The following is a 26,102-nucleotide window of genomic DNA, read 5'->3' as shown; positions in this document are numbered from 1 at the left end:
TTATAAAACATTTTAGATCTGAATGGTAAATAGACAGTGATGCTAAAGCAAGACTTACTATACTTTATACAATACACCAAAAATAAGATCTTTCCTTTCTCTGCCAAATCCAACATACCACATTACATCACATTGATATAGCATTATATGGGTTACACAGTTCTTTTATATCCATGATCTCATTTATTACTTTCCCATTTTTGGAGGTAAGAAAAACAGAGTTCTCAGAAGAGTTAAGTTGTTTGCCCAGTATCACAAAGCTAGTACATGGAAGAGCTAAGAGATTATGCAGTACTACTATACCTTTCATGACTGTCCCTTAGCTTACAAATAATATACTGCATTTCTAGTAATATGGGTCAGCTAGATAGATACAGTAGATAGAGTGCCAGGCATGGAGATAGGAAGATTTATCTTCCAGAGTTCAAATCTGACCTCAGACACTTAGTGCTAAGGTAATCCTGTGCAAGTCACTTAATCATGTTTGCCTCAGTTTCCTCATCTGTAAAATGAGCCAGAGAAGGAAACGGCAAACTATTCCAGTATCTTTGCCAAGAAAACTCCGAAAGGGGTCACAAAATCAGACATGACTGAAAACAATTGAACAACAACTAAAATTTCTAATACATTTAGCAAGAATAACATTTTATAGAAAGTATGAAAGTCATTTGTACAACAACGGACAGTTCAAAAAAAAATCTCGGTGTTTCTAAAAACAATGTGATTTGGGAACCCAACATGTACATTAAAATAATGTGGGTTTTTTTTAGTGTTTTCCATATTGGATTGAGTAATGGATTTATGAACTTGAATAAAGTTTCCTCATTTGTCTACACATCTCTTTAAAAAAATAATTCAACCTAAAAATAAAGCCCCCTTTACTCTAATAATAAAATATCAAAATTGATCCAATAATTCGACAAACATGTATTTGGCAACTATATTGTGCATTTGCCTGGAATGCCCTCTCTACTTCCCTTCCTCTAGATAACATCCTTTTTCTAAGGATAAACATTTTTCAAGACCCACCCCAAATTCAAGCTATTTCATGAAGCCTTCCCCAAATTCCTAAGTTGAAATTGATTTGCCATACCTCTGATCTCCTAATATTTTATCTCTTCTTTTCTACTTGCCATAGTCTAAATTATATGTGCATCTGGATACATGTTATGATATAGAAGTGGCAAGTCAATATACTAGAAAGAGCACTAGATGTATGGTCAGAAAACCCTGGTGCTACTCTTTCTAGTGCTAGTGGGCATCATCTCTTCTTACCAATATCTATCAACCCCCCCCCCACAGCCTGATATTCATGCTCCCTATCAGAAGAGATGTAGAATCAATGTAGATTATTTGTTTTGCGAGGATGAAGTTGGAAAACACATTTCTGGATCAACTAGTTGAAGAACTGTGATTAAATTAATATAAAATCCAACCTACTGAGGTTTAAAAAGGAAGAAGGAGGGGATGTTGTTGTTCAGTTGTGTCTGATCCTTTGTGACTCCATAGACCATGTTGTCCATGGGGTTTTCTTGGCAAAGATAATGGAGTGGTTTGCCATTTCCTTCTCTGATGGATTAAGTCAGAGGTTAAGTGACTTGCCAAGGGTCACACAGCTAGTAATTGTCTGAGGATAGATTTGAACTCAGGTCTTTCTGACTCCAGGCCCAGCATTCAATTCACTGCACTACCTAACTGTCCCACCTAACCACTACCTAATGTTTATTGTACTTCCTTAAACTTTCCTCAGATTTAAAACATACATTTTTTTTCTTTCTCTGTTCCTTCTTTTGATTCAGGAAAACCTGACAGGTGAATCCTTCCTAAATCTAAATAAAAAAATACTTAATCTCCTTTTCTTTATCTATAAGGAAGGTCAACCTTCCTAAAAGGAAAAACAAAGAACTATAACCACCATGTTACACCCAGTGAATTGTAAATAGATGCATCAACAACCTTATGGAGAAACATACCTTACGTAAAGCAATGCTTGTATTAAATTGTATTTGAAGATCTTCTAGTTCATACAATTTTGTTTCCAAGTCCCTGGTTTCATGAGGGTTATCTTCTTGCCTTGGATATTCTTTGACAGTTATAGCTTTGATGTGACAAAGCTCAGCCATAACTCTTTGTTCAAGAACTTCACAATTATCCTTTTCTTCTTGAATATGTTTTATTTCCAACCCAACCTGTAATGGTTGTTGTAACTGAAAATTAGCCTGTGTTAGAACATGCAATGTGCGTTCCATTTGGTCTTTGAAATCCTTTTCATTGACAGATCTGGGCTGGAAATTTTCAACCATATTTTGAAGAGATTTGTACAGCTTGTCATTTTCTTCTGCAAGGAGCTTTATTTGTGGTATCTTTTGTTTGAAAGATTCCTTAAAGGTTTCATTGGCATTTAACAGATCTATTGTCTCTTGGCACAAATGTGTAGCTTTTTCAACCCTCTGACTCAAAATCTGGGCACTATGTAGACTACTTTCTGGAGAAAAATTGGGGTCATTTACTATTTCAGCAGTTTCTTTCTTAATTTGCAAAGTTACCATTTTCAGTTCATTTAGTGATGTCTGAAGCCTTTCATTTTCTACAACAACTCTCTCTAATTGTTTGGCCTTTTCCTGAAGTTCTGTTTTTATTGTAAATAACTCTGCCTGTACCTTGTCAAGCTGTGAACTATCCCAGTTGAGTCCAAGGCATTCAAATATTTCTTTGTGTTTCGCTAGTTGTAAAACATTAGACTGAAGAAGAGAGGTTCTTTCTCTGAGCTCACAGATTTCTTCTTTAGTTCCCTGATTCACTTTCTCATTCAGTAGAAGCTCATGATTATTTATCTTGTTTAACTCTTGTTGCAACATGTTTGTTTTTTCTAAGAATTCAGTGTCGATGTCTAGCTTTTTTCTGACTTCATGACATTTATTCTGAACTAATCTTTGTGTCCTCCTGGCTTTACTCTTAAGGTTTCTTAATTGGTCATCAAGAAATACTCTTTCAAATACATTTAAACACTTAGAGAAGCCTGTGGCCTCCTGGAGATGGGTTGAAATGACCCCCTCGCTCATCTGTAGTTCCTTTTGAGAATCCTTCAAAGTAACAAGCTGGTGATCCAGGTCCTCCGTTGAGAAGTTTGTTTTGGTCTCGGGGGCAATCAATAATTCCTTTTCTTGGAGAGAACTCTGCACTTTTCCCATTTTCTCAAAAAATGTGCTTCTCTCTTTGAGTTTGGACTCTAACTGCTGAGACATTTCAGTGCATTTTGAAACAAGTGCCTGGTTTAAGCTTTGCAATTCCTGTGAAAAAGTATTTAAGTCAGTAGCTTCCCATTGGTTCAGATCAGGAATGACATCTTTAGTTTCCTCAACCAAAGACTCTATAATCGGCTGCTTATCCAGAACCTCATCATGCATAGTTTTGTGTTTTCTGATCTGTGACACAATATTTTCTGGAAGGAGAGCAGCTGTCTGCTCCAGGCCAACTAATAAATTATTAACCCACAAAACAGCTTCTTGAATCTTTTTCATGGTCAGGCAACTTTTCAACTGACTGTCCTTTTCTGCTGTTAATGGCTCCAATGCTTCTAGCTGCTGTTGTAAATTATTTATTGCATTTTCCAGTGTCTTCTTTTCTTTCTTTCCCCAAATTCTTTTCATCCGATGCTCAGCTCTCCTTTTTAAAAGTGAAAAATTATCCTTAGTGACATGAAACTTTGTGGCTAAAGACACTGGGCCTTTATTTTCCCCTTGCTGTGATGGAGAGTTCAATTCTTGCTGCTGCTGCTGCTGCTGCTCTTGCAGTGAATTCTCCATGTCCCGGATCTTACCCATTAGGCACTGAAGTTCATCCCATTCAGCAGCTTGTCGAAAATATTTCTTTTGAATCCATTGTTCCACCTGTTCCCAACAAAGCTCAAGTTGCTTAACTTGGCTTTCTGCTAACTTCCTGTCCATGTCACTTAGGTGACTCAATAAGTTTGCCTGTTTCTCTTTAAATTTGTTTAAGGAATCTTTCTCTTTATGTACTGAATCCAGGCATTTTTCTAGTTTCTTCAGGTGCTGTATGTTCTCCAGAGAGGCACTGTCAAAAAACAAAATATAATTGGGGTCACTAAAATTGATTGCACAACAAAGGAGCACAAGCTGCTGCATGAACACGCAGCTCATCTCTTCTAGTTGATTAGCCCCTTCACTCTATTCCCAAAGACTCAAATAAAAGTTGGGGGATGTAAATACTGTAATTCAACACTAACTTGATTTTTATTCAATAAAACTCTCTTTTAGTTGATTTGTGTGAGGGACATGGGTTGGCCATATATACAATGTTGTAAACTCATCGAGTCCTATTCTCTTCATGCCACGTCACTCCCTGGAGTAAAAGGTTAGATGAATCACTCTTTCAGACCACCAGGGGAAGCTATTATTACCATGCAAAGAGACTTGAAAGAACAAACTTTGTCTCTGTCTCTCTCTCCTGCCAGTCTGCTACCAAAGAATAATGGAGGTCACTTTCCCCACAAAACTTCCAGAAGAAGCTACTATACATACAGAATAACTATTAAAACACAGATACTTTCCGAAGTACTAAAGGATGGGTTTGGACTAAAAAGGAAATCTATTCCGTGCTGTTAAACTTACGCTTTTATGCTTTCTTTTTCCATTGATAATGCTTTCATTGATGATGTAACAGCCAAGAGGTGTTCCTGGAAATCTTTGATAAGAGAGTATTGTCTTTCCTTATCCTCCTTCAAGTTAACCAGTGCCTGAAGTAGTCTGTCCAACTGGTCTACAGAATGTTGTACATTTTGGACATCCAAAGTGCTGGTTTCTGTGTTACTGGGCAATATGGCGGACTCCGACTCCTGAGATCCAGTGTTGGCTTTCTTTGCTTGCAGTTGCCCATACAACACCTAGTTACAAATCAAGCAAACAAAAGGAAATAAAGATACTCCTCATCCAAACACATGGGTAGACTGGCAAGTACACACACATACTGTCTGAGAGGCTGCAAATGGTTTTTAGATGTCATTTCATTAATTTATTATGCACACATAGGACAACCAAGGCATTTAAACTGAGGCAGTTTAAATGGTTTTCCTTTTGTGAGAAAAATCTACGCTTGATTGCCAGCATAATGATGAATATTCAATTCAAGAAGCAAAATTTATTATGCGCCTACTATGTGCCAGCCACTGGGCTTAGGCACTTGGCATACAAAGTAGAAACAAACCAGTCTCTGCCCTCAAGGAAGTCATACTCTATTATTCTATTATTATTCTTGCACGCTAACAGATTGCTTAGACAAAGCTCTCTTCTGCTTTTACTAGCCCGAATGTAAACCTTCCTTCTGTTTCTTTCATATATATGTATATTCACAATTATGTAAGCCTTGTTCAAATGTCAGCATTATTCACTTTTACTTGATTAAATAGTGACAACAACCCAGTAGAGGCTTACACAATACCTTATAGAATTATAAAGAAAGTAAAACAATGACTAAGAACCTAGTCCTGCTTACAATTAAATGGCATTTTTCAAGACCAAAAAAAATTACACAGGAAAAACGAATGATACAGGTCAGTATACCTGGGCTTTGTCATCAAATGAGTCTGTTTTTAGGATTTTACTGAAAGAAAAAGCCACCTGATATTCATTAGCCGTACCACTCTTTAAAAAAAATGGGCAGATTTACACAACGTTCTGATTTGTACCTAATTATATATTTACAAAATGGATTATCAGGCAAAGGTTAAATAAGACTTTTCACTTTATGCAAGTATTTTGGATGATTACCATATATTGTATTGTACAAGATAAATGATGCAATCATGTAGTCAGTGTTCTTCATATTTCCATACCTCTATCTCCTTTAATTGTTCATTTGCTGAAATAATATCCAATTCTAAAGGTTGATTTTGCAGCTCATTGACTCTCTGCTCATCTTCAATGTTTTTCATGCTTTCTTGAGCTTCAGGAAAAAGTTGTTTTGACAAAAGCATTTCTATACCTGAATTCTGAAAACATTAAAAAGATAAATCATTCAATGTTCTACATCTAAAATGCAACACTGATTTTTATTAAAATATTCAACTATGCTTATTTTATTATTTGAATGAGAACATAACAGAACAAGGAAAATTAGGTGTTTAGTGGCTGGTGCAGATTACTCCCTGTGTCACATTTATTTCAGCATTCTCTACCCCAGTGTTCACCAGAGAACTGTTAATAGACATTATAGAAAATATATCAACTCTTTCTGATAAGACTGTATAGGATAGAGCAGGCAGGGAACATATCTTTTTTATCTTTCTATTTCTTTTGGTACCAATCTATCACAAGTGCTTTGTGCATGCTAGGTGCTTAATAAATGCTTTTAGAATTGATTAATTTAATAATATAATAGGAAACAAGCTACACTTTTAAAGAAAGAAAAACAGGTTATGGAAGAGAAAAAATTACAAAGTGTACAACTAACATGTATTGCAACACTCAGCATAGTATTTCGCAAATAGAAGAATTCTAATAAGATGTACAAATTAGTGAATGAAGGTAGCACTATGACTTTATGTCACACTGAATAATAACCTCTTTCATTAACCATTCAGCAGCAAGAATTCAGGCAAGGGTAAGGGAAATGATGCATGGTTCTGAAGCAACAAGTTTTGAATAAACACATTAAATTTTCATAGGTGTTTCAATTAGGAGGAAGTATTCCTATATACTTATTTTTATGGTGTAAGTTATTCAACTAAGAGACAATGTGGTGTAGTGGATGAAGATCTGGCCTTGGAGTCAGGAGAACTTAGGTACAAGTCCCAACTCTGACATCTATTGGCACTCCACTTTGCATCTGCTGCCCTGCCTGGTTTCAACTCCACAGAACAACACGCTTCTCTCAGGATATCACTTATAAACTCAAAATTACGGCTAACTCAAGCCTCGATCTATAATACCTCCCTCTGTCTCCTTTCCCCTCTGATTGGAGAGTTGGAGGGCAGAATACCAAACTCCTCCCAATGCCTTCCTTTGCAGAGAGTAGAAACTGGATTCAACTTACTCCACTTTATATCTTCTGCCTTGCCTGATTTTAGGAACAACATGTTCTGGTATCGGGTACCCCTGGCATCACATTCCAACACCACCCCTTTCCTGCCTCCTTTTGTGTGCCATCTCCTTCAGATCATAAGCTAAAGAATTTAGGTTAGTTTCTATGTCCAAGCTACTTCATAAATGGGCACCATTTAAAAAACATCCAATTTTAAGTTTTGTTCTCACTTGTTTCTTTTTTTCTTTTTAAAACAAGTACAAAACCTATCAAGGCTCACTCTTACCTTTTCCCAAACCTGAGAATAAAACTTATTATCTCCAAGAAAGAAACTTGTTCTTTGCCCCATGCCATATAATTAGTGCTGATGAAACAATTATAATAGACATGGAAATTTAGCTTAAAACATGTATCTCTTTAAAAAAAAGGTTTCATATGGAAGTTACAACTGAATGTTCATCAATAGGACCATCCCTGGGAAAAAGGTAAATGGTACAGTGTGCTATTTCACCATTCCACTTTTATTTGGATAACATCAAATTAAAATTACTATCAAGGCCAACCTTCAAATAGTGGTAGAGAGGGACCATCCCATTTGTTTTTGACTTGATGATGTTGGGAGGGGAGTTAGATATTATGAATCTCAGCTCATTTCATTTAGTACCAGCTAGAATCTACTTGCTACCTTACAGAGTTACAGCCTAATTGTGACATTTCCCCCATATTCCCCCTGCCCCAATCCCCATGGACCATTGGTAAGTGCTTCAATTTATCTTAATCTAAAAATGGCTCTTATTGTCCCTCTGATATCTGTTTGAAACAATCCAGTATCTGGTACATATGCCAATCTATAAACATCTATTATGCAACTACTATGTGCCAGGAACTATGCTAAGCACTGGGAAAAGAAAGAGAGAGACAGAGAGAGGGAGAGAGAGGAAAGAAAGAAAGAAAGAAAGAAAGAAAGAAAGAAAGAAAGAAAGAAAGAAAGAAAGAAAGAAAGAAAGGCGGGCAAAAGATATTCCCTGCCCTCAAGTCCCTGCTCACAACCTGGTGGTGGAGACAACAAGTAAAACAAATATTTACAAACAAGCTATATACAGGAGAAATATATGACCCATACATTGTCAATTATACAGGAGAACACCTTTAAAGTTAAGACCAATTATAATTTGTAATCACAGTAAGTCCATTCATTATTCAAGTACATTTTTGGTCACACTTATGCACATGTGTATATACATACACACATATATCATACACACACATATATATATATATATAATATCATACTAGATACAAGATACAATTTTTTAAAAATACCTAAAATTTTTAAAAATTGTGATTAGTTGCCTCACTTCCAAAAGTTGTATTCCTGACTTTCCAGAAATATCTATCATGTTGCCTCATATGAACCTTTAAAATAAAACAAGTCTTTTATTTCTGCTCTTTTTTTCTTTTGACTGATTGACACCTGTGAAAATTCTTTAATTTTCACCTCTCCAAAAAGTTTTGACACCTTTGGGGCTGGCACAGGTATTTTCCCTTGCCCTTCTGCCCCTTCATGAATAGAAATGTCCACAATATTTTGCACAGCAAATGTTTTCCAGGCATCTTCCAAAATACATTATACTCTGAGCTGCCAATTTGATTAAACTGTTTTTTAAAAGAAATGACCAACTTTCTTAGAAGCTGTCAATGCTTTTGTCAGTTTGGAGTAAGGGGCCCGCATGCTGCCCTGACTCTTTTTAAGTTCTTAATAAATGTTTTATTAAAATTACATTTTTCTTTCTACCAGATATAAAATATATCCAACAAAAGAAATCAAATGTTCAGAGTTTTCTTTTTTCTTTTTCTCCAGCTAGACTATACTGGCAATTTCACCAATTTAGATCGCAACATCAGTCTCTGTCTTAAGAGACTCTTAGGAGCTGTAGAACTGAACTATACAGAAAAACTCAGTAAGCTATTACAGAATAAACAAGAAAATAACTCTATCTTGTGGAATGTAAATCACAGTAGCGGGAAAAAGGAAAACCAGCCAGATGAGTTCTTTTCATGGTCAAGTGGGACTTCAAAACCAACACGTATTTACTACTTCTATCTCTGTAAATCGATCAAGGACAGTTAAGAAGCATTTCACAGTAAATAAAATGAAAAATAATTTTGTACTAGAATAAAATCTTCACTGACATTTGGGATGTTTTGAGCAATAGTCACCATTTTTCTGGGTAGTATTATCTTCTGTAGGCCCATATAGAAACATTTGATAGTAAGTATAGGATCATAAACTGGAAAATCTTTTAAAGGGAAAAAGGAGAAAGGAATGCACATTTCTGAAATATCTGCTACTTAATACTTTGTGCCTACTGCTCCAGGCATTGTGCTGAGCACTATACAAATCTGATCTTATTCTACTCTTACAACAACCCTGGGAAGTAGGTGCTAGTATGATCCTCTTTTTACAGTTGAAGAAACTGTGACAGACAGAGGTTAAGAGTCTTGCCCAAAGTCACACAGCTAGTAAGTGTCTCAGGCCAAATTAAAACTCAGATCTTTCTGATTCTAGGCTCATGTTCTATTCATTGTACCATCTAGCTAGCTAGAGACAATCTAGTCCGATCTGCTCATTTTACAGATGAAAAAAATTGAGGCTCAAATTGTCAAAATGGTTTATTCCAAGGCACCCCAAATACTCAACTCCAATTCAGTTTCTCTCCATTATGTCATGATGCTTAAAAGTTGGGAGTTCTTAGTTGATAATACAATATTTTAGATCTTTATTTTTTTAATCTCAAACCATCCTGAGATTTTCAGGGGAAGGCAATGATCAAATGATTGTGACTCTTACTATTGTACCACAGCAGCTGTTATAAATATAGTGAAATAAACTGCACAAGATCACCTGACTTTCCGTTAAAGAAATTTTATCAGACAAAACTCTACCATTATGTGTGACAGCTTCAGGCTCGGCTTCAACTATTTTTTTCCCCTCACTGTTTCTAACTTCCTGTGGGTTTTGTGTGTGCGCGCACGCAAATGTATATATGTGCACATATGTGTGTAGGGGATCCAGTTGTTAAACATTTCCCTGCACATCCATGTTTCCTTCCCTCCTTTTCAGAAAACAGAGCATCTCAAGAAGTTATTGGTTGGTTTAAAGAAATGAACACTAGGATGGAAGTTAGGGAATCCAAGTTCAAGTCTCAAAGTGCAGGAGTGTATGCAAGTGTGTGAAACTGCTTGAGTACATGCAAGTGTGTGTGTGTGTGTGTGTGTGTCTGTGTCTGTGTCTGGGTCTGTGTCTGTGTGTGTGTTTTCCTGACAGAAAATCTCTTTCTCTCGAAGTTTCTCAAAGTGACTGTCATTGGTTAATGGCCCAAATTAGTAGCTGCTCTTTAAACTTGTCACTAGAAAATAATAAATTTTGGTGTTCCATCAAACTACCTGTGAGATCCTCATAAAGTAAAAAGACACATAATAAATTATTCTGGTCAAAAGGCATTAAGAAATGCTTGTTTTGGCAATCTGAATCCACTTTCCATTTTTCCCACGCAAAGAGAAAGAAATATAATAAAATGTATGTTTTGAATACAACTACTTTTTCAAGGCTTCGAAATTCCCCAGAAGATTCTATAAATTAGTTTTTAGAAACATAAAACTTAAAGCATAAGCTTTGTACAGTCAAATGCATGATACCAATCATAAGCTTTAAAAACAAAAGAAAAGCAATTTTTATAACTACTTCTCTCATTAGCTCTACCAAAGCACAGTTTAATTATATTATCAACTAGTGTTCCTCAGAAATTTTAATTTTCTTTAATGTTTTCACTACAGAATATGATTTAGCCATCTTATAAGAGGGGAGGAGGGTCTCTTTTCCTACCAGCTCAGAAATTGGCAAACACTATAAGTCGGACTTGATTTATTGTTCATTTGATTTGTCTAGACTTATGAAAGTGATGGAGGAAATGTTAATAATGTAGGTTAAACTTAAAAGTGTGTAGGGGATCCAGTTGTTAAACATTGCCCAGCACACCCATGTTTCCTTCTCTCCTTTTCAGAAAACAGAGCTTCTCAAGAAGAAATGAATGCTGGAATGGAAGTGACGGAATCCAAGTTCAGGTGTCAGATCTATGACTCAACATCTCTGGGCTTGTTTCCTAATCTAAAAATTATACTGGATTAAATAATATCTAAGTTTCTTACTAACTCTAAAATGCTATGCCTTGTTTACTTTAAGAACTTGGGGCAAGAATATCAAATGCACCTATGCCAACAATGTGCCCATGAATAACACTATACCCTGACATATGTTACTCAACTAAACTACTTGCATCATTAATTCTATACTTCTACACATCTTGAAATAACTTTAGACAAGAGGAAAGATATAAGTAGAGTCAGGAAGAAGAACAAAATGCAAATGTTCAAGCTACCTGGCTAGAATTATGACCCCACTATTTCTTCTACCATCAAATGAATTTATAGAATTGCCAGTGCATATGAAAGTACACTGGAAATATTTTTAGTTTACCTCAAAAATCAAAAGTGTTTTTCCAGTAACTGGTTCTCCTTGTTGTTCCTCTAGCATAAAGCCCAGGAATTGTTCCTTGCTATTCAACCACAGTTGGAAGTCTTGTACAATTCTCCTGTAGATCTGGTCATTTATGTCCATGGATTTTTCCAAGGGTGACACCTTAAACATCACAATTGCAAATGTTCAGAAAATTTGTTCAAAAGAATAAAAAAAGATTCAGACATTCTGACTGATAATTATACCCTATGACAAGGAAATTAAAGATGTAATTACACAGAAAAGGCAAAAAAGCAATTATGCCAGGTAAGTTGACATACGGGAAGGATAGGTCAAGAAAAATCTCTCAAGAGATGCCAACTGTAATTTTGCTCTATAAATTTTTTTTGAAAAATAGTGGACCAGAAGTGGAATATCTTCAAACTACCTTCCTTGCAGTGACAGAAAATAGACAGTCCATGCTTTTCACTATTTCACATTTTGAAGGTCTTTCACAGTGGGGAGGGAAGGAGAGAAGGATGTAGCTTTGGCAGCTTACTGGTGCTAAAAATTCCAGAGTCTATAGTTTCGTAGTCTTTGAAATCATTCCAAATATACATTCCCCACTACCAACAAAGCAAAGGAATATGGCTGCTCCTTCCCCTTTTCATACATTTTATTTCAGGATGCCCCTTTGTGATTTCTTTGAAGCTGCTCTTAATGCTTGGGAGGAAAAGGAGCAAAGAACAGAAAAAAAAAAACAAATATAAGCAAATCCTCCACTGCCAAACCCTCACACCTCGCATCTTTAGAATGGTCTTTAAACAGTAAATTACTACAATGACTATGTAGCCATCTTAAGAGATTCTTAGCTGTACAGTTCTAATGTCCAAGGAATATTCTTTTAACTATTGCTATCTTTTGTTTTTTTCATGCTACAACCATAACCCACTATCCATTCCATCCTCTCCCTGGCCATGGAGCTTTCCCTTCAAACAATGAAAAATTTAAGTAAAATCAAATGTCACAATCACCACAAGCACATTCTGGGGTGAATGTAAAAGTTACAAAATAATGATGACTGAAAACTTGATATAAAGGAAAAGAAACATTTCTAGACTGTTAACTACTGAAATTATTTTAAAATAGTAAAATGATATTCCAAATGTTACGACAGTCAATATATTATGGTACAATACTGTATTCATTGATTTGCAATCAAGTACCAAAATAAATTGCCAATAAATGACAAATTAAATATCATATTACTATTTATTATTGGTACCATGTTAGTTTTAGATCTAACATGCTATTATGAGAGCTCTGGAGTGATGGAGTCATTTGTCTATTATCTAAGGACCAGTCTAACTGTAAAATAATTCATCATCAGAAGGTCAATCATCAGAGGATTAATTTTTTAAACATAGACATTTTTGAGAATGTAGATTAAAAGGAATGCTTCTTCCTGAATACTTGAGGAGGTAGGGAAGAAGAAAGTGTGCTGTCCTTTAGCATAGACATTTTTTTTGCTCTGGTTCCAAATAAAAGTGATTCCCATCGATCAATACAATATAGTTTGGGAGAGCTGTTTATTCTTGGACCAAAGACCAACAAAAAGAACACTCCTTCCTTCTTAGGAAGGATAAAATTGATTTGGCTTGGTTGCTTAGAATCTATATTCACTGTTTTCCTGTGAGTAGGCACAGAGAAATTATAACTTTTGTCAGTGGAGTCAGTAACCATGTTGAAAGAAGTATGGCTCTATGGAAGTCTTAGTTTTAGATAAGTCAAATTTATGATCATAGTTGGGTTAAATTTTTAATGCGGTGTTTGTATACCTGAGAGGCAATGTCTCATGGTGGATATAGGGATGGTCATGGTCTTGGAGTCAAGAATACCTAGATTTATGTCCTGCTGTTGACATACAAAGGCTGTGTAACCTTAGGCAAGTAACAGTTTTCTCCTCTATTACATGGAGTTGAACAAGATGACTTTCAAGGTTCCTTTTAGCTCTATGTCCAACAGTTTCTCAGTTCCCTGGGCAATTCCCTATAGACTAGTTACTGATCTGTAGAAGGTGTTGCGAAACTAGGAATTCCTCAAATTGGTAGAATCACAGATGGTCTGAACTGAATAAAATAAAATAATAAAATAAAATGTGTGTTATACAGGGTGTCCCAAAAGTCTTAATGCAGTTTTCAGCTTAATAGCCAGATTACTGTCTGAGGCAAGATTAGAACCCAGGTCTTCCTCATGGCAATTCTACTGCACTATTCACTAAGTCATTCTGCCTCTTATTTATACTTCAATATCAAAAGTACATATCCTAAAATTTTATAAGCTGCTCAAATATTATCTAATCTAAAAATATGATTCTGAATCAATGTTTATAAACATGAACACTATATTGTTGTCGTTCAGTCGATCAGCTGTGTCCAACTCTTGGTGACCCCATCGACCAAGTGTCCATAGGATTTTCTTGTCAAAGACACTGGAGTGATTTGCTAATGCCTTTTGTTAGGCAATCAGAGCTTAAGTGACTTGCCTAAGGTCACACAATTAGGAAGTATCTGAGGCTGGATTGGAACTTGGGTCATCCTGACTCCAGGCCCAGTGCTCAATCCACTGAGGCACCAGCTGCCTCTGAAAACTGTATTACAAATTCTTTTCTGTAAAGGTTATCAAAGTACTCACTTGGTCTTCACTTTTTAGTGGCTCTTTTGTCTCCAGGTCTTCCAAAGATGTTTGGTCTGTCATCAGTTTTTCTTGGACAACATCTGGAACGTTTGAGATTTGATTGTTCATCTGGCCATTCTTCAAATTATCTGCTGCAGATTCCCGCTGACTAGAAATCATGAAAATCAGAAAGAATGTTCATTTTATTTGCTAGTCATAGTTAACTTTAAGTGATTAAAAATGACAACTTTTTCAATTCTTAGAAAAATACAAGCAACTGGAATTTACCTATGGGACTATTTAAAACTGTGATACAAAATATGCAAAATAATGTTCCTCACAGTGACATTTCTTGCTGAAGGCCATAACTTAAGCAACTTTAAATTAATGTACAACAGTTATTTCTTTCATTAACACCAATTTTCCTGACTTTCAGATGCTTCCTGGGTTTCGCCTTCCTACCAACCCATCAAATGCAGACCATGAAAATGTCTGGGAACATTTTAAAGAGAACATTTTAAATTTAAAGATGGTTTTTGCACAAAATGTCAGAGCAAAAAATGGTGGACTGGCTAATAGCTAATGCTGGGAAGAATAATGAATGAACAAATGAATGAAAAGCTTACTAATCATACAACCCTTAAACATCTCTCCTTCCTCTAAACTGAAAAACTTTGTCTAAATTGGTCATCTGTGCATGGCCATTTACCCTCATATCCTCACCCCTCATATCCAACCCCTGCTCCAAAAGTATGGATTGCCTGAGAAGAGAGACTGTCTACACTGACTAGATACAATGTTGAACATAGTAGATACTCAACAAATATTTGAGGGGATCCATTAATGTTCTGTTTATGGGTTTATTTTCAAGCCTAAATTGTCATCCGAGCTAGGTGGGTGTGGTGGGTAAATGCTGGGAAGACCTCAGTTCAAATCCTTCCTTAGACATTCACTGGCTGTATGACCCTGGGCAAGCTATTCTGCCTCTCTTAGATCCAGGCTCCTCATCTATAAAACAGAGATGATAATAGTACCTACTTCTCAGGGTCGCTGTGAGGATCAAATGAAACCACTGATGTAAAGCACAATGCAAATCTTAAAGTGCTCTATCCATGTCGTGTGTGTGTGTGTGTGTGTGTGTGTGTGTGTGTGTGTGTGTGTGTTAGTGGGGGCAGGGCAGTGATTTTTCATTGTCCTTAGTTCCTATGGTAACAGACAGATGTGTTTGACTTTTCACAAGCAGACTAAATTTAAAAATTCTTGCATTTCCCATAAGGGTCTAGGTTCAATCAATACTTTCCTATAAAGATACCTATATCCAAACACAGGACTTTATTTAAGACATTCAATGATTAACCTTCATAGCAGAAGTAAAATCAGCATTCCATTTTGTGATTTTGATAACTGTATCATAGAATTTATAGAATTTGAGAGCTGAAAGCTTCTTGGCCATCATATAATACAACTCTCTTATTTAAAAAAAATGAGGAAACATCTCCTTCTTTTAACTATATTCCATCTTAAATATATGTATACATGTATGCATTCTATTCTCTAGGAATACTATTTTTCCTTATTCTATAATGTGCACAATTTTAGAATACAATGAATGTTAAGACTTCAAGGTGAAGACAGTGTTAAAGGGGGAAAAATGGGTGCTTGAAATACTAATTTCAGGACTTTGTGGCAGAGTCAGAAAATAACTGGATTTGGAGTCAGGAAAACCAGCTACGGATCCCGGCTATGTGATTCACTACCTGTGTGATTGTGCAGCGGTCATTCAGTCTCTCTGAGCCTAAGGTTTCTCATCCAGAAAATGAAGAAGGTTGGATGAGATAACCCCTCAAAGGTTCTAACTAAGTCTCAGTCTTATGACAGTATAACTACAAGGAATAAGAACAATAAATTCTGGGCTGCCCTCATATAACATGGTCTAAATAGTGAAATAAACTGGAGAGCAGCCTGGATCCTTCAAAGCATAACCATATGCAGTAAGATCCTAATAAAATACAGTTAACTTTCATGGCACATACTACTTCTGTCTCCCAACACCAGCATTATTCATAAATACATAAACATCAACCTTACAAGAGGGCTTCACAATAGTTCTGATTTCATAAGTGTAATTTCCAAAGAATGTGAAGCAGCATGGATAGACAGTCAGGCTTCAAGGGGAAAAGACCTGGACTGAGGTACTGCCTATGAAACATACTTGCTGTGTGGTCCTGGGAAAATCATTTACACTCAGTGCAGTAGGCAGCTATCTGACTCTAAGTCAGAGTGGCCTATCTATATTGGTAAGAGTTTGCTTAATAGAAGTTCCCTACATCAATGAAATCGTAAGTTTGGGGGCAGGGGGAGAAGTTCTTCAGAAAAACTGTACATCCATTTAATTTAATAAACATTTATTAAGCAAGGTTGTCTAGTAGTCACTCAGCTAGGTGTTGGGGATCTTATTAAGTAAACATGATAGAAAATAAGTACATATGTGGGAGAAAGGGAAGGAATAAGCATTCATATAGCACCTACTATGTGTTAGGGCCTGCATTAAGCACTTTACAAATATTATCTCATTTTATCCTTACGACAACCCTGGGAGGTAGGTGCTAGCAGGATCTACATTTTACAGTTGGGGAAACTGAGGTAGACAGAGGTTAGATGATTTGTCCAGGGTCACACAGCTAGTAAGTATCTGAGGCTGGATTTGAAGTCAAGTTTTCCAGACTCCAGGCCTGGCATTCCTAAGTATAATGGGTATCTTCTCAATGGGTGGTAGATTGGAACTGAAAATAAACATTTTAAATTATCTAAATAAGAAACACAATATGGAACCATACCTACAGGATGTCACTATAGAAATAAGTTTCCAGCTATGATTTACCTTTTGTGAGCTACAAGCACCCCATCAGACTCTTCTCTGATCTTAAGCATTTCTGTGCTCTCGGGCACTGAATTTTTCTCAAAGGTATTAGGTTCAATAGTATGATCTTCAGTGTCCATGGTTTCTACATGTTCTTGTTTTGACGACATTTCAGCCTATAAAATTTTAAAAGGTGACAAGACAGATTATTACTAATTTGAAACAAAGCAACAATGGCAAAATAAAATGCATATTGATTCATGGTGCTATATAAGCATCAAGACAAATTAAAAATAAATTCATTTGACTATTTCAGCACCAAAAAAACTGTAATGACAAAAGAGACACCACTTTGGAAAGATATGCAGAAGAGGATGGAGGATTTAAATAACAAGTGTTCAAACTATCTCATAATGTGTAACTTTTTTTGTAAAATGGGGATTTATGAGGTTCTCATACACTTGATATTAAATATCAAGCTTATAACGGGTCTACAGGACTTCACCATTTACAATTCCACCATAAGAAGTTTTGCTAATTTCTGGATTAAAAGTATTAAAAGCACAAATTAATTTTCCACAACAGTGACACTATGATGCCATTTATGTGGTCGTGGGCACCCTCTCTAGACTTCAGTTTCCTCATTTCCCCAGTAGGGGGTAGACTACCTGGTCTCTATGGTCTCTTCCAGTTCTGATCCTAAAGCGCTCAGTTTTGGACACACGGAGCTCAAGGTGTCAGTGAAACATCTAACTGGACAAATATCATAAAATTCCTAGTTTCCTTCAAAGTACAGCTCAGACGCTACCTTTCCCCTCCTCCCACAGCCATGAATGGATTTTAATCCGAATTTCCAGAAGATATGAAGGAGATCTAAAATGGAATTTGTTTGTTTTATACACACACATACAGACACACACACACACACACACACACACACATCTCCTTGACTGCGCCTAAAAATTACTACCAAAATAGGAGGCCAGCTTCTTACAGCAGGTCTGTCCAATCTTAGGTTTTTATTGAAACAATAGACAATATATTTTGATTTGCCATTTTAGTGAGAGCTCTGCAGTTGCTCGGCTTCCTCTGCTAAAGCACTTACGTAAATTTCTATGCTTGTAGGCAGGCTGCATGCAGTACACGGGCTGCATTTTAGACAGCCCTGTCTTACAGTATGACTACCAGGACAGACTTTATGGAAGGTAGATTTGTTTTCTTCTTTTGTCATCAACTGTTTTCAGTCGTGTCTGATTCCTCATAATCTCTTTTGGGGATTTTTTGACAAGGATATTGGAATGGTTTGCAATTTCCTTCTTGAGCTCATTTTACAGATAAGGAAACTGAGGCAAACAGGGTTAAGCAACCTACCAAGATCAATTTTAGGCAATTTTTTAAAAAGCTACAAGGGAAAATCTTATAAATGCAAATTTATAAACACCCTTACAGCAAAAACCAATAATGTCATCACTTCATTCAATAATTCCCCTCATTTTCCAAATTATTCATGTAATTCATTAACTATTAGAGATGAGGGTTGTACATCCACAATGATCCCTCAGCTATAAAATGTGGTTAAGCTTAGTCAGGGGTGGGGAACCTGGTGCCTTGAGGCCACATGTGGCCTCTATGTCCTCAAGTGCAGCCCTATAGCGACATTATGTTTCTAAGTATCAATGTGAAAATTAAAAGTTACTGAGATTTAAAAAGCATTCTTTTTTAGAGAAACAGAAAGCCTTTAGCAATTTATATCATATCATGAAACCTCTTTTTCACAGATGTTCACTATCACATAATTGCCACACAAAGCACTTGGATTATGGCTCATCTTTTTTTCTTAATCCTTTCAGTTCCTCTGACCAGTGTCCAAGAGCATTTTCCCAACACATACATCCTAATGAGGCTTGCCCAATATAACCTCATTCTCTACAATGTTATTTCTTCATCAATATTTTCTTGTGTTTGTGAGATTTAAAGAATTACTATCCATGTGAACTCATTTTTCACTCGGTTGGCCAGATAACTTCCTGCTCTGCTTTCTCCTGAGGCAGTGGATGGAGGACAGGGCTTGGAGTCAGGAAGACCTGAGTTCAAATTCAGCCATAGACACTTAATAGTTGTCTGTCCCTGGGCAAGTCAATCTCTGTTTCCTCATTTGTAAAATGGGGATAGTAACAGCTCCTACCTCACAAGGTTTTTATGAGGATCAAGTAAGACAATATTTGTTAAGTGCTTAGCACAGAGCCTCGCTATATAAATGTTCATTCTCTTTCTCCTTCCTCTTCAGGTCTATCAAAATCTCTCTGTTTGGATAACTAATTTTTTCTGAAGAAAACATGGGAAATGTGGGGCTTAGTGAATGAGTTGATGTTGGAAAAGTACTGTATAAAACGCTCCGCCTTGTTCCCACCTGAACAGTTGGACTTTCTCCATTCTTCCCCTGGATGGGAGGCTGTGGGAGGCAGTCTGCCAATAACAGGCTATCTTTCATACGAAGTTTCTTGGGCTCTTCTTTATCCTTGTCCTTTCCATTTAATTCCCCAACCTTTGAGAAAACATTTAGAAAGCCAAAGGAAAATCCATACATCTTGCTATAGTGAATTTTTTTTATTTTTTTTTAAATTTATTTAACATATTTAGTTTTCAGCATTGATTTTCACAAGAGTTTGGATGACAAATTTTCTCCCCATTTCTACCCTCCCCCCCACTCCAAGATGGCAGATATTCTGGTTGCCCTGTTCCCCAGTCAGCGCTCCCCTCTGTCACCCCACTCCCCTCCCATCCCCTTTTCCCTTCCTTTCTTGTACGGCAAGATAAATTTTTACTCCCCATTGCCTGTGTATCTTATTTTCTTGTTTCATGCAAAAACATTTTTGTTTGTTTTTTTTTTGAACATCTATTTTTAAAACTTTGAGTTCCAAATTCTCTCCCCTCTTCCCTTCCCACCCACCCTCCCTAAGAAGTCAAGCAATTCAACATAGGCCACATGTGTATCATTACGTATAACCCTTCCACAATACTCATGTTGTGAAAGACTAACTATATTTTGCTCCTTCCCAACCCATCCCCCTTTATTGAATTTTCTCCCTTGACCCTGTCCCCTTTCGAAAGTGTTTGTTTTTGATTACCTCCACCCCCATCTGCCCTCCCCTCCATCATCCCCCCCCTTTTTTTTATCTTCTTCCCTCTTCTTTCCTGTGGGGTAAGATTCCCAATTGGGTATGTATGGTATTCCCTCCTTAGGCCAAATCTGATGAGAGCAATGTTCACTCATTCCCCCCTCATCCGCCCTCTCCCCTCCTCCCACAGAACTGCTTCCTCTTGCCACCTTTATGGGAGATAATCCATCCTATTCTATCTCTCCTTATCTCCCTCTCTCAGTATGTTCCTCTCTCATCCCTTAATTTGATTTTATTTCTTTTAGATATCTTCCCTTCATCTTCAACTCACCCTGTGTCTTCTCTCTCCCTCTCTCTCTCTATGTATGTATATATATATATACACATACACACATAGATATATACATAGATACATAGATATATACAAGTGAATTTTTAAAAACAAAATACACTTTCTAATCTTTTCCCTAGGAAAAAATCAGTTAACTGAATGTAGAGATTATCATATTTTAACTATGTGGCAAAGAACTTTATGATTTTTATGTGCAGTGAGAGGAAGTGTGGTATAGTGGATAGAGGGCTGGCTTCAGAGTCACTTCTCACAAATACTGATTGTGGGACTGGAAGCACACCATTTAATCTCTCATTGCCCTCTCAGTTCTTCTAAAACAGAGCTGTCAAACTCACCCATGTGGCTAAAACTCCCTAGTGCTGCACACCAGATTAAAATGTAATTGAGAAATGTTTAACAAAATAAATAAAAACATGATATAACATAGATAATGTTAACAAAAATATACAAAAATTTAAAAAAAAACACAAAAGGTTTTCTAAATTAACAGATGTGGCCCATGGGGATCCCTTTTATTTGAGTTTAACGCCACTGTTTTAAGAGTACAAATTGCAGAGAAGATGCTATTAGGCATTGGTGAAGTAATTTTTTTTTCTGCTAGGAGCACAGTACATGGAATCATAGGCCCAGTTTAAAAAAAAAGTATTTGCAATATAAGGTTAACATAGGTAGAAGAAGAAATAGTTGGGAGAGTCTTTTGAAACAGTCAACTTTTTCACTACAAAATCAAAAAGACTGAACGTGGGGTTAGGGGGCATGGTACCCCTGTGATCTGGAAAATCCGCATAAAATTTTTTGGCCCTCCCTTCATACCAAATAAGAAGTCTGAAATATTATGGTATTAAAAGATAAAACATGCTGATATTATACAGTACTATGCACCTATTTTATGCATTTCTGAGTTTCGAAACCTTTGTTGTCATTTGTGGCTTTTGCAAAACTCTCAAAATACTCCACTTAATTTTTTATGCCAAACTGTGATATATCAAAACCATGATGGGAAAAGTTGTGATGTGGGAAAGACAACTGCACTATGTTCTTCTCTATTACCTCTTTTAATTTGTCTGTGACCTTGGTCCAAGGAACTACACCTAACTAAATATCAGAAAGAATAATAAACCTAAATTGATGACTAAAGTTCAACAGACTAATTCTAGCAACAGGAATATTGTACCATGAGTAGTTTTGAAGGACTTTATCTCAAACTAGGTTTTGTACATAACAAGTATATTAAAGGTTCAATTATGAAAGTAGAAAATTTTCTTCATGACCCTCTTCTTAGAGCCTAGGACCTCTGCATTCTCACCCTTTTTATTATGGGAATTGAAAACACAAATACTTACCTTGTTGACTTCCCATTTTTCCTCCAACTTTTCCACTGGGACAGACCCCTGAATGGAATCCTGAGTACCAGAAGAGATCTGCTCCACTCTTTTTTTCATGTCTATTTTTTCTTTCTTCTTCATTTCAGATTTTGATTTGAGGATGTTGTTGAAACTGTTCTCAGTCTCCTGCTTAACAGATTCAAGTCTATTCTCCAAATCCTTGTGTTTACACTTAAGTGAATCTGTTTCATCTTTAATAATCTTCTGTCCCACTGAAGAGGAGTTTTGTTTGATGGATTCTGCTAAAGCTAAAATCTTTTCTAATGTGTCACTCTTTAGATTAAGGAAGGCTTCTAATTCCTAAGAGTGGGAGGTAAAAAACTGTCATGAAAAATATTTCAATTCAATTATCATGTGTTAATTGACATTAGTAGTGACAGGGTACACTACTTGCCTGGTAGGAAATATGGAAAACCTGTTAGTCACAAATTACAAACTTAGGGGGAAAAACTCAAATAGCTTTGGAAGAACATCATACTGAATCTCCAAGGTTATTTTGAACAAAAGCCTAGATTTTTATCACAAGTGTCATCTAAGGTGATAGAAGCTCACAGAAAACCAAAAGTTTTTATTAAAGGTTTACCAGACACAAGGCAGTACAAAAAAGGAAGGAACAGAATGATAGGCTGTCCACCTAATATTTGTGGCTTCCAAAAAATATTACATGGAAGTGGGTGAACAGATTATTCTGTAGATAAGTGAAGATTCAAAGTATAAGGAACTTGGGATCCACTGAGTACTGGGGATACCACTATGGTGACTAAGGGTCCAGTTTAAAGAGATTAAACTTTAAAACTTATCTAGACTTTATTAATAGTCAGATCATACACTAGTCTATATATCAAAAAGAATTTACATGCATGTTTCTTGCCTCAAATAGATTGTTAGCCCCTTGAGGGGGGTATCATCATAGGGATGCTCTTTTTCCCCCACACCCCCTTCTCCTGGCTGGACGACCCAGCACCCATTGAAACTGTTTACATGGAGTGGATGAGGTCAGTCACCAACCATATTCTTTCTAGTGAGAGGAAGAACCAATGGGACTTACCATTTGTCCTGCCATACCCTCTTAAGGGGTTCTAGGCCTTACTCTCTGCGCCACTTCTCTGTCTTCCAGATTCCTGGCACTATTACTAGACTTATGGATATAATCTAAGGACCCCTGGGCCTCACCATCTGCTCTTCCACTGAACCCTTAGAATTTCGAGGCCTTTCCATCTTTTGACCTTTTAATATATTAGTGTATTTAGTAATTAGTGTAATTAGAGTATGAAAAGGTGTGCTTGGCACAGAGTAAGCACTTAATGAACGCTTTTTCATTCATTCAATTCATGTTTATTCAGCAAACATCAAACACATGCAATTTCTTTGAATCCCCAATACCAAGTGCCTTGCACATAGTAGTGTATGTTTCTGATGACAGAGTAAGTAGACAACAAATATATGACTGAAAAAGAGAGAACCCAGGTAGCATATTAGGATTGCCTTGCATAGAGTACGTTTTTAATAAATGTTTATTGAATTTAGCTGAGTTCTCAGAGAGTTCAGGGGAAAGAGCTTTACCTGCCTCTCAGGCCCCCAAACTAAAGATGAAAACAACTCTAAACCCCTTTCATGAGACCTGTTCCATTGTGAGTATATCGGTAATTAAGGTGGGACTTTTTTTTACTGTTTTTACTTTTAGAAATGCTAAAGTAATCAAATGCTTTTGCTTAAGCCTTACTAGGTGCAAAGCCCCAGACCCACATCCTTTTGCTAACTGGTACTAAACCCCAGGCCCACACCCTTTTGCTGATTAGGTGTGAATCCTTAGGGCCCTGACATAAGTACATAAGATCCAAGGCTGATCTTTGACTTTTGGGGCTCTGAGTCACTGGAACAGTGGTGTGGGACTTTGGGTGTTATGCCCTGCCCCCTCTCCAGTTTCTCCATCTTGCCCTAGCTCACCCCACTGTTTTTACTCCCATCTCCACGGACCCCACTGTTTGTGTTCCCTTCTCCACAGAAATAATCCTGCCTCAGCTTGTCCCACTGTTTGTGTCCCCATCTCCACGGAAATCTAATTGTGTTCTTTCCCTTTAGGTACCTTTCTCTTCCTTAGCTCAGTGCTGTTCCATTTGAGTAATTACTCCGAACAGTCACATTTGAATAAATCCACATCTAAATTTATATCTGGGTCTCACTCGCTTTTTTTCGGCACAACATGGGCAGCAACTCTAAGATCCTCCTGGTTTGTCAACCCAGATGTTGATGCTTTCCTGGTAACCATGAATTGTGATCTGGTCTGTTTATATTGTGTATGTTTGTAATATGTTTGTATTTCCTCTGAAGTTCAGGTTGCTGGCTTCTCCTCCTGAACTAAGTGAATGATATTTGTATGTTGGATTAAAGTAAGATTGTTAACCCCTCAACGTTGCCTTCCTTGGTAAAGCAGATCAAAAAAACCTGGGCTTGCAGCATTCTTGTTGTTGGGCTTGTGTTTGTCTTTCACCCCCACAACAGCTACTAGCTAAATTGTTGCTACAGTGGGTCAGATAGGGAATCCTAAAATACCTTTTATTTATTGTCTCCAGACTCAGAATGTTAGAGAGGTACTTAATAAAGTGCTACTTTACCTATCTCCAAAGGTGATAATAATGCAGGCCTCAGGGTTTTTTTTTATTTTGTTTTGTCTTTTTTATGTTAAAACTGTTCATCTCAACTCTCAGAGAACTGTTCCATGCATGTTCTATATATAGATCTATGCATACAGCCAATACTTTTTTTTAAGTCTAAGGATGATGGAATGCTAAAAAATGTCCCAAAACATCCTGTCCCAAATCTAAGTAAGAGATGGTGGCAATCAGAAATGCTCAGAGGTGTTCAATTTAATACTAGGTGTTGAAAGATTTTTTAAAAATGAAATTCATTTAATGCACTGGAGAAGTTTATAATTTAGGAGAGGGTGATTAGACATTTATCAAATTCAACTTAAGTTTTGTTTGAAGACCACAAATGTGTAAGGTACTGACAAAGCAAAGAAGATAAATAACACACAATCACTTCCCCCAAGGGATTCCTTCCCCTCCTATCTAGGGGAAACAATTAGACTTGTTTCTTTTTTAATCTGGCAATTATATCATACCTGTAATTTTAACACCTTTTGCTCAGCTGCCTTTTCATCTGCCAGGTTATCAGGAAAACTGATGAATTCCTGAGAGAAACTTTCCAATGTGGTACTCAAATCTGCAACCAAATCTTGGTACAGCTGGTGTTCTTGAACGTGACCTTCCAATTTACTCACTGAATCCTAGAAATAAAACCATTTTTAAAGTAAACATACCTTTACTTTACTTTCCTGCTTAGAATGCCATTTTATAGTCCATAAACTTATGAAGTTTTCACACAACATCAATTTATATGAACAAGGCATAATGGATTATCCACGAGAATTTTACTTGTGAAGCTCTTCAGCTTAGAAATCTCTTTCCCATCTCTTTTCCTGCTATGTAGGAATAAGAGACCTGAGTTTCAGTCCCAGTTCTGCTATCTAATAGCTATGTAACCTTGGGCAAGTCGCTTTCTGGGCTTCAGTTTCCTTATCCGTAATGTTGGGGAGGGGGTGGGGGAGGAAAGAAGGGTATTGGGGGTGCGGTAAATTAATAACCTCTAAAGTCTCTCCTAACTTCTCAGATTGTAGGGCACTCCTCTTACTGAATTCATTTATGCTCTCTCTGACCATTTTTCTTCCTTCATTTCATTACTGAATGAATGTATTTGATGTGTAAGAAGAAACAATAGTTACAAACTGTATAACCAACCCAGAGGCATCTGTTATAAAGTTAGAGGCTCATTTTATTGAGCACCTTTACAATTGGCTACATGAAATATAAAAGATATCACTATTAGCTCTTGCTCCAAAATAAGGGAAGCATTACGGTACAGTGGACAGAGACCTGACCTTTGTATCGGGGATCTTAGTTCAAATTCCACTTCTTATGTTTATTACTTGTGTGACCTTGGACAAATCACTTAATTTCCGCTGGCCTCAGTTTCCTTGTCTTAAAAATGAAAGAGTCAGACTAGATGGCCTCTGAGGTCCCTTCCACCTATAGCTCTATCATCCTGTTATGGTAGTAATAACCCAAGAGTCTCTGTCACACAGAACAAATTCCCA

General features: G+C 36.7%; 1 protein-coding gene across 1 annotated transcript in view; it reads right to left on the bottom strand.

Moving 5' to 3' along the window:
• Positions 1 to 26,102, bottom strand: part of SYNE2 (spectrin repeat containing nuclear envelope protein 2) — a 430,582-nt gene that overhangs the window by 225,640 nt on the left and 178,840 nt on the right. Inside the window, exons 44-52 of the mRNA XM_036734278.1 lie at positions 25,071 to 25,235; positions 21,905 to 22,246; positions 19,501 to 19,635; positions 17,112 to 17,266; positions 14,249 to 14,399; positions 11,576 to 11,737; positions 5,852 to 6,007; positions 4,632 to 4,903; positions 1,974 to 4,074 (exon numbers count right to left, since the gene is read on the bottom strand). Of these exons, the coding sequence (XP_036590173.1) occupies positions 1,974 to 4,074; positions 4,632 to 4,903; positions 5,852 to 6,007; positions 11,576 to 11,737; positions 14,249 to 14,399; positions 17,112 to 17,266; positions 19,501 to 19,635; positions 21,905 to 22,246; positions 25,071 to 25,235 (3,639 nt within the window). The remainder of the gene's footprint in view (positions 1 to 1,973; positions 4,075 to 4,631; positions 4,904 to 5,851; positions 6,008 to 11,575; positions 11,738 to 14,248; positions 14,400 to 17,111; positions 17,267 to 19,500; positions 19,636 to 21,904; positions 22,247 to 25,070; positions 25,236 to 26,102) is intronic.

Source organism: Trichosurus vulpecula, chromosome 8, assembly GCF_011100635.1.
Source record: "Trichosurus vulpecula isolate mTriVul1 chromosome 8, mTriVul1.pri, whole genome shotgun sequence".
Taxonomy (NCBI): domain Eukaryota; kingdom Metazoa; phylum Chordata; class Mammalia; order Diprotodontia; family Phalangeridae; genus Trichosurus; species Trichosurus vulpecula.
The sequence above is the reverse complement of the archived record's forward strand: the minus strand, read 5'-3'. Positions and strand labels throughout refer to the sequence as shown.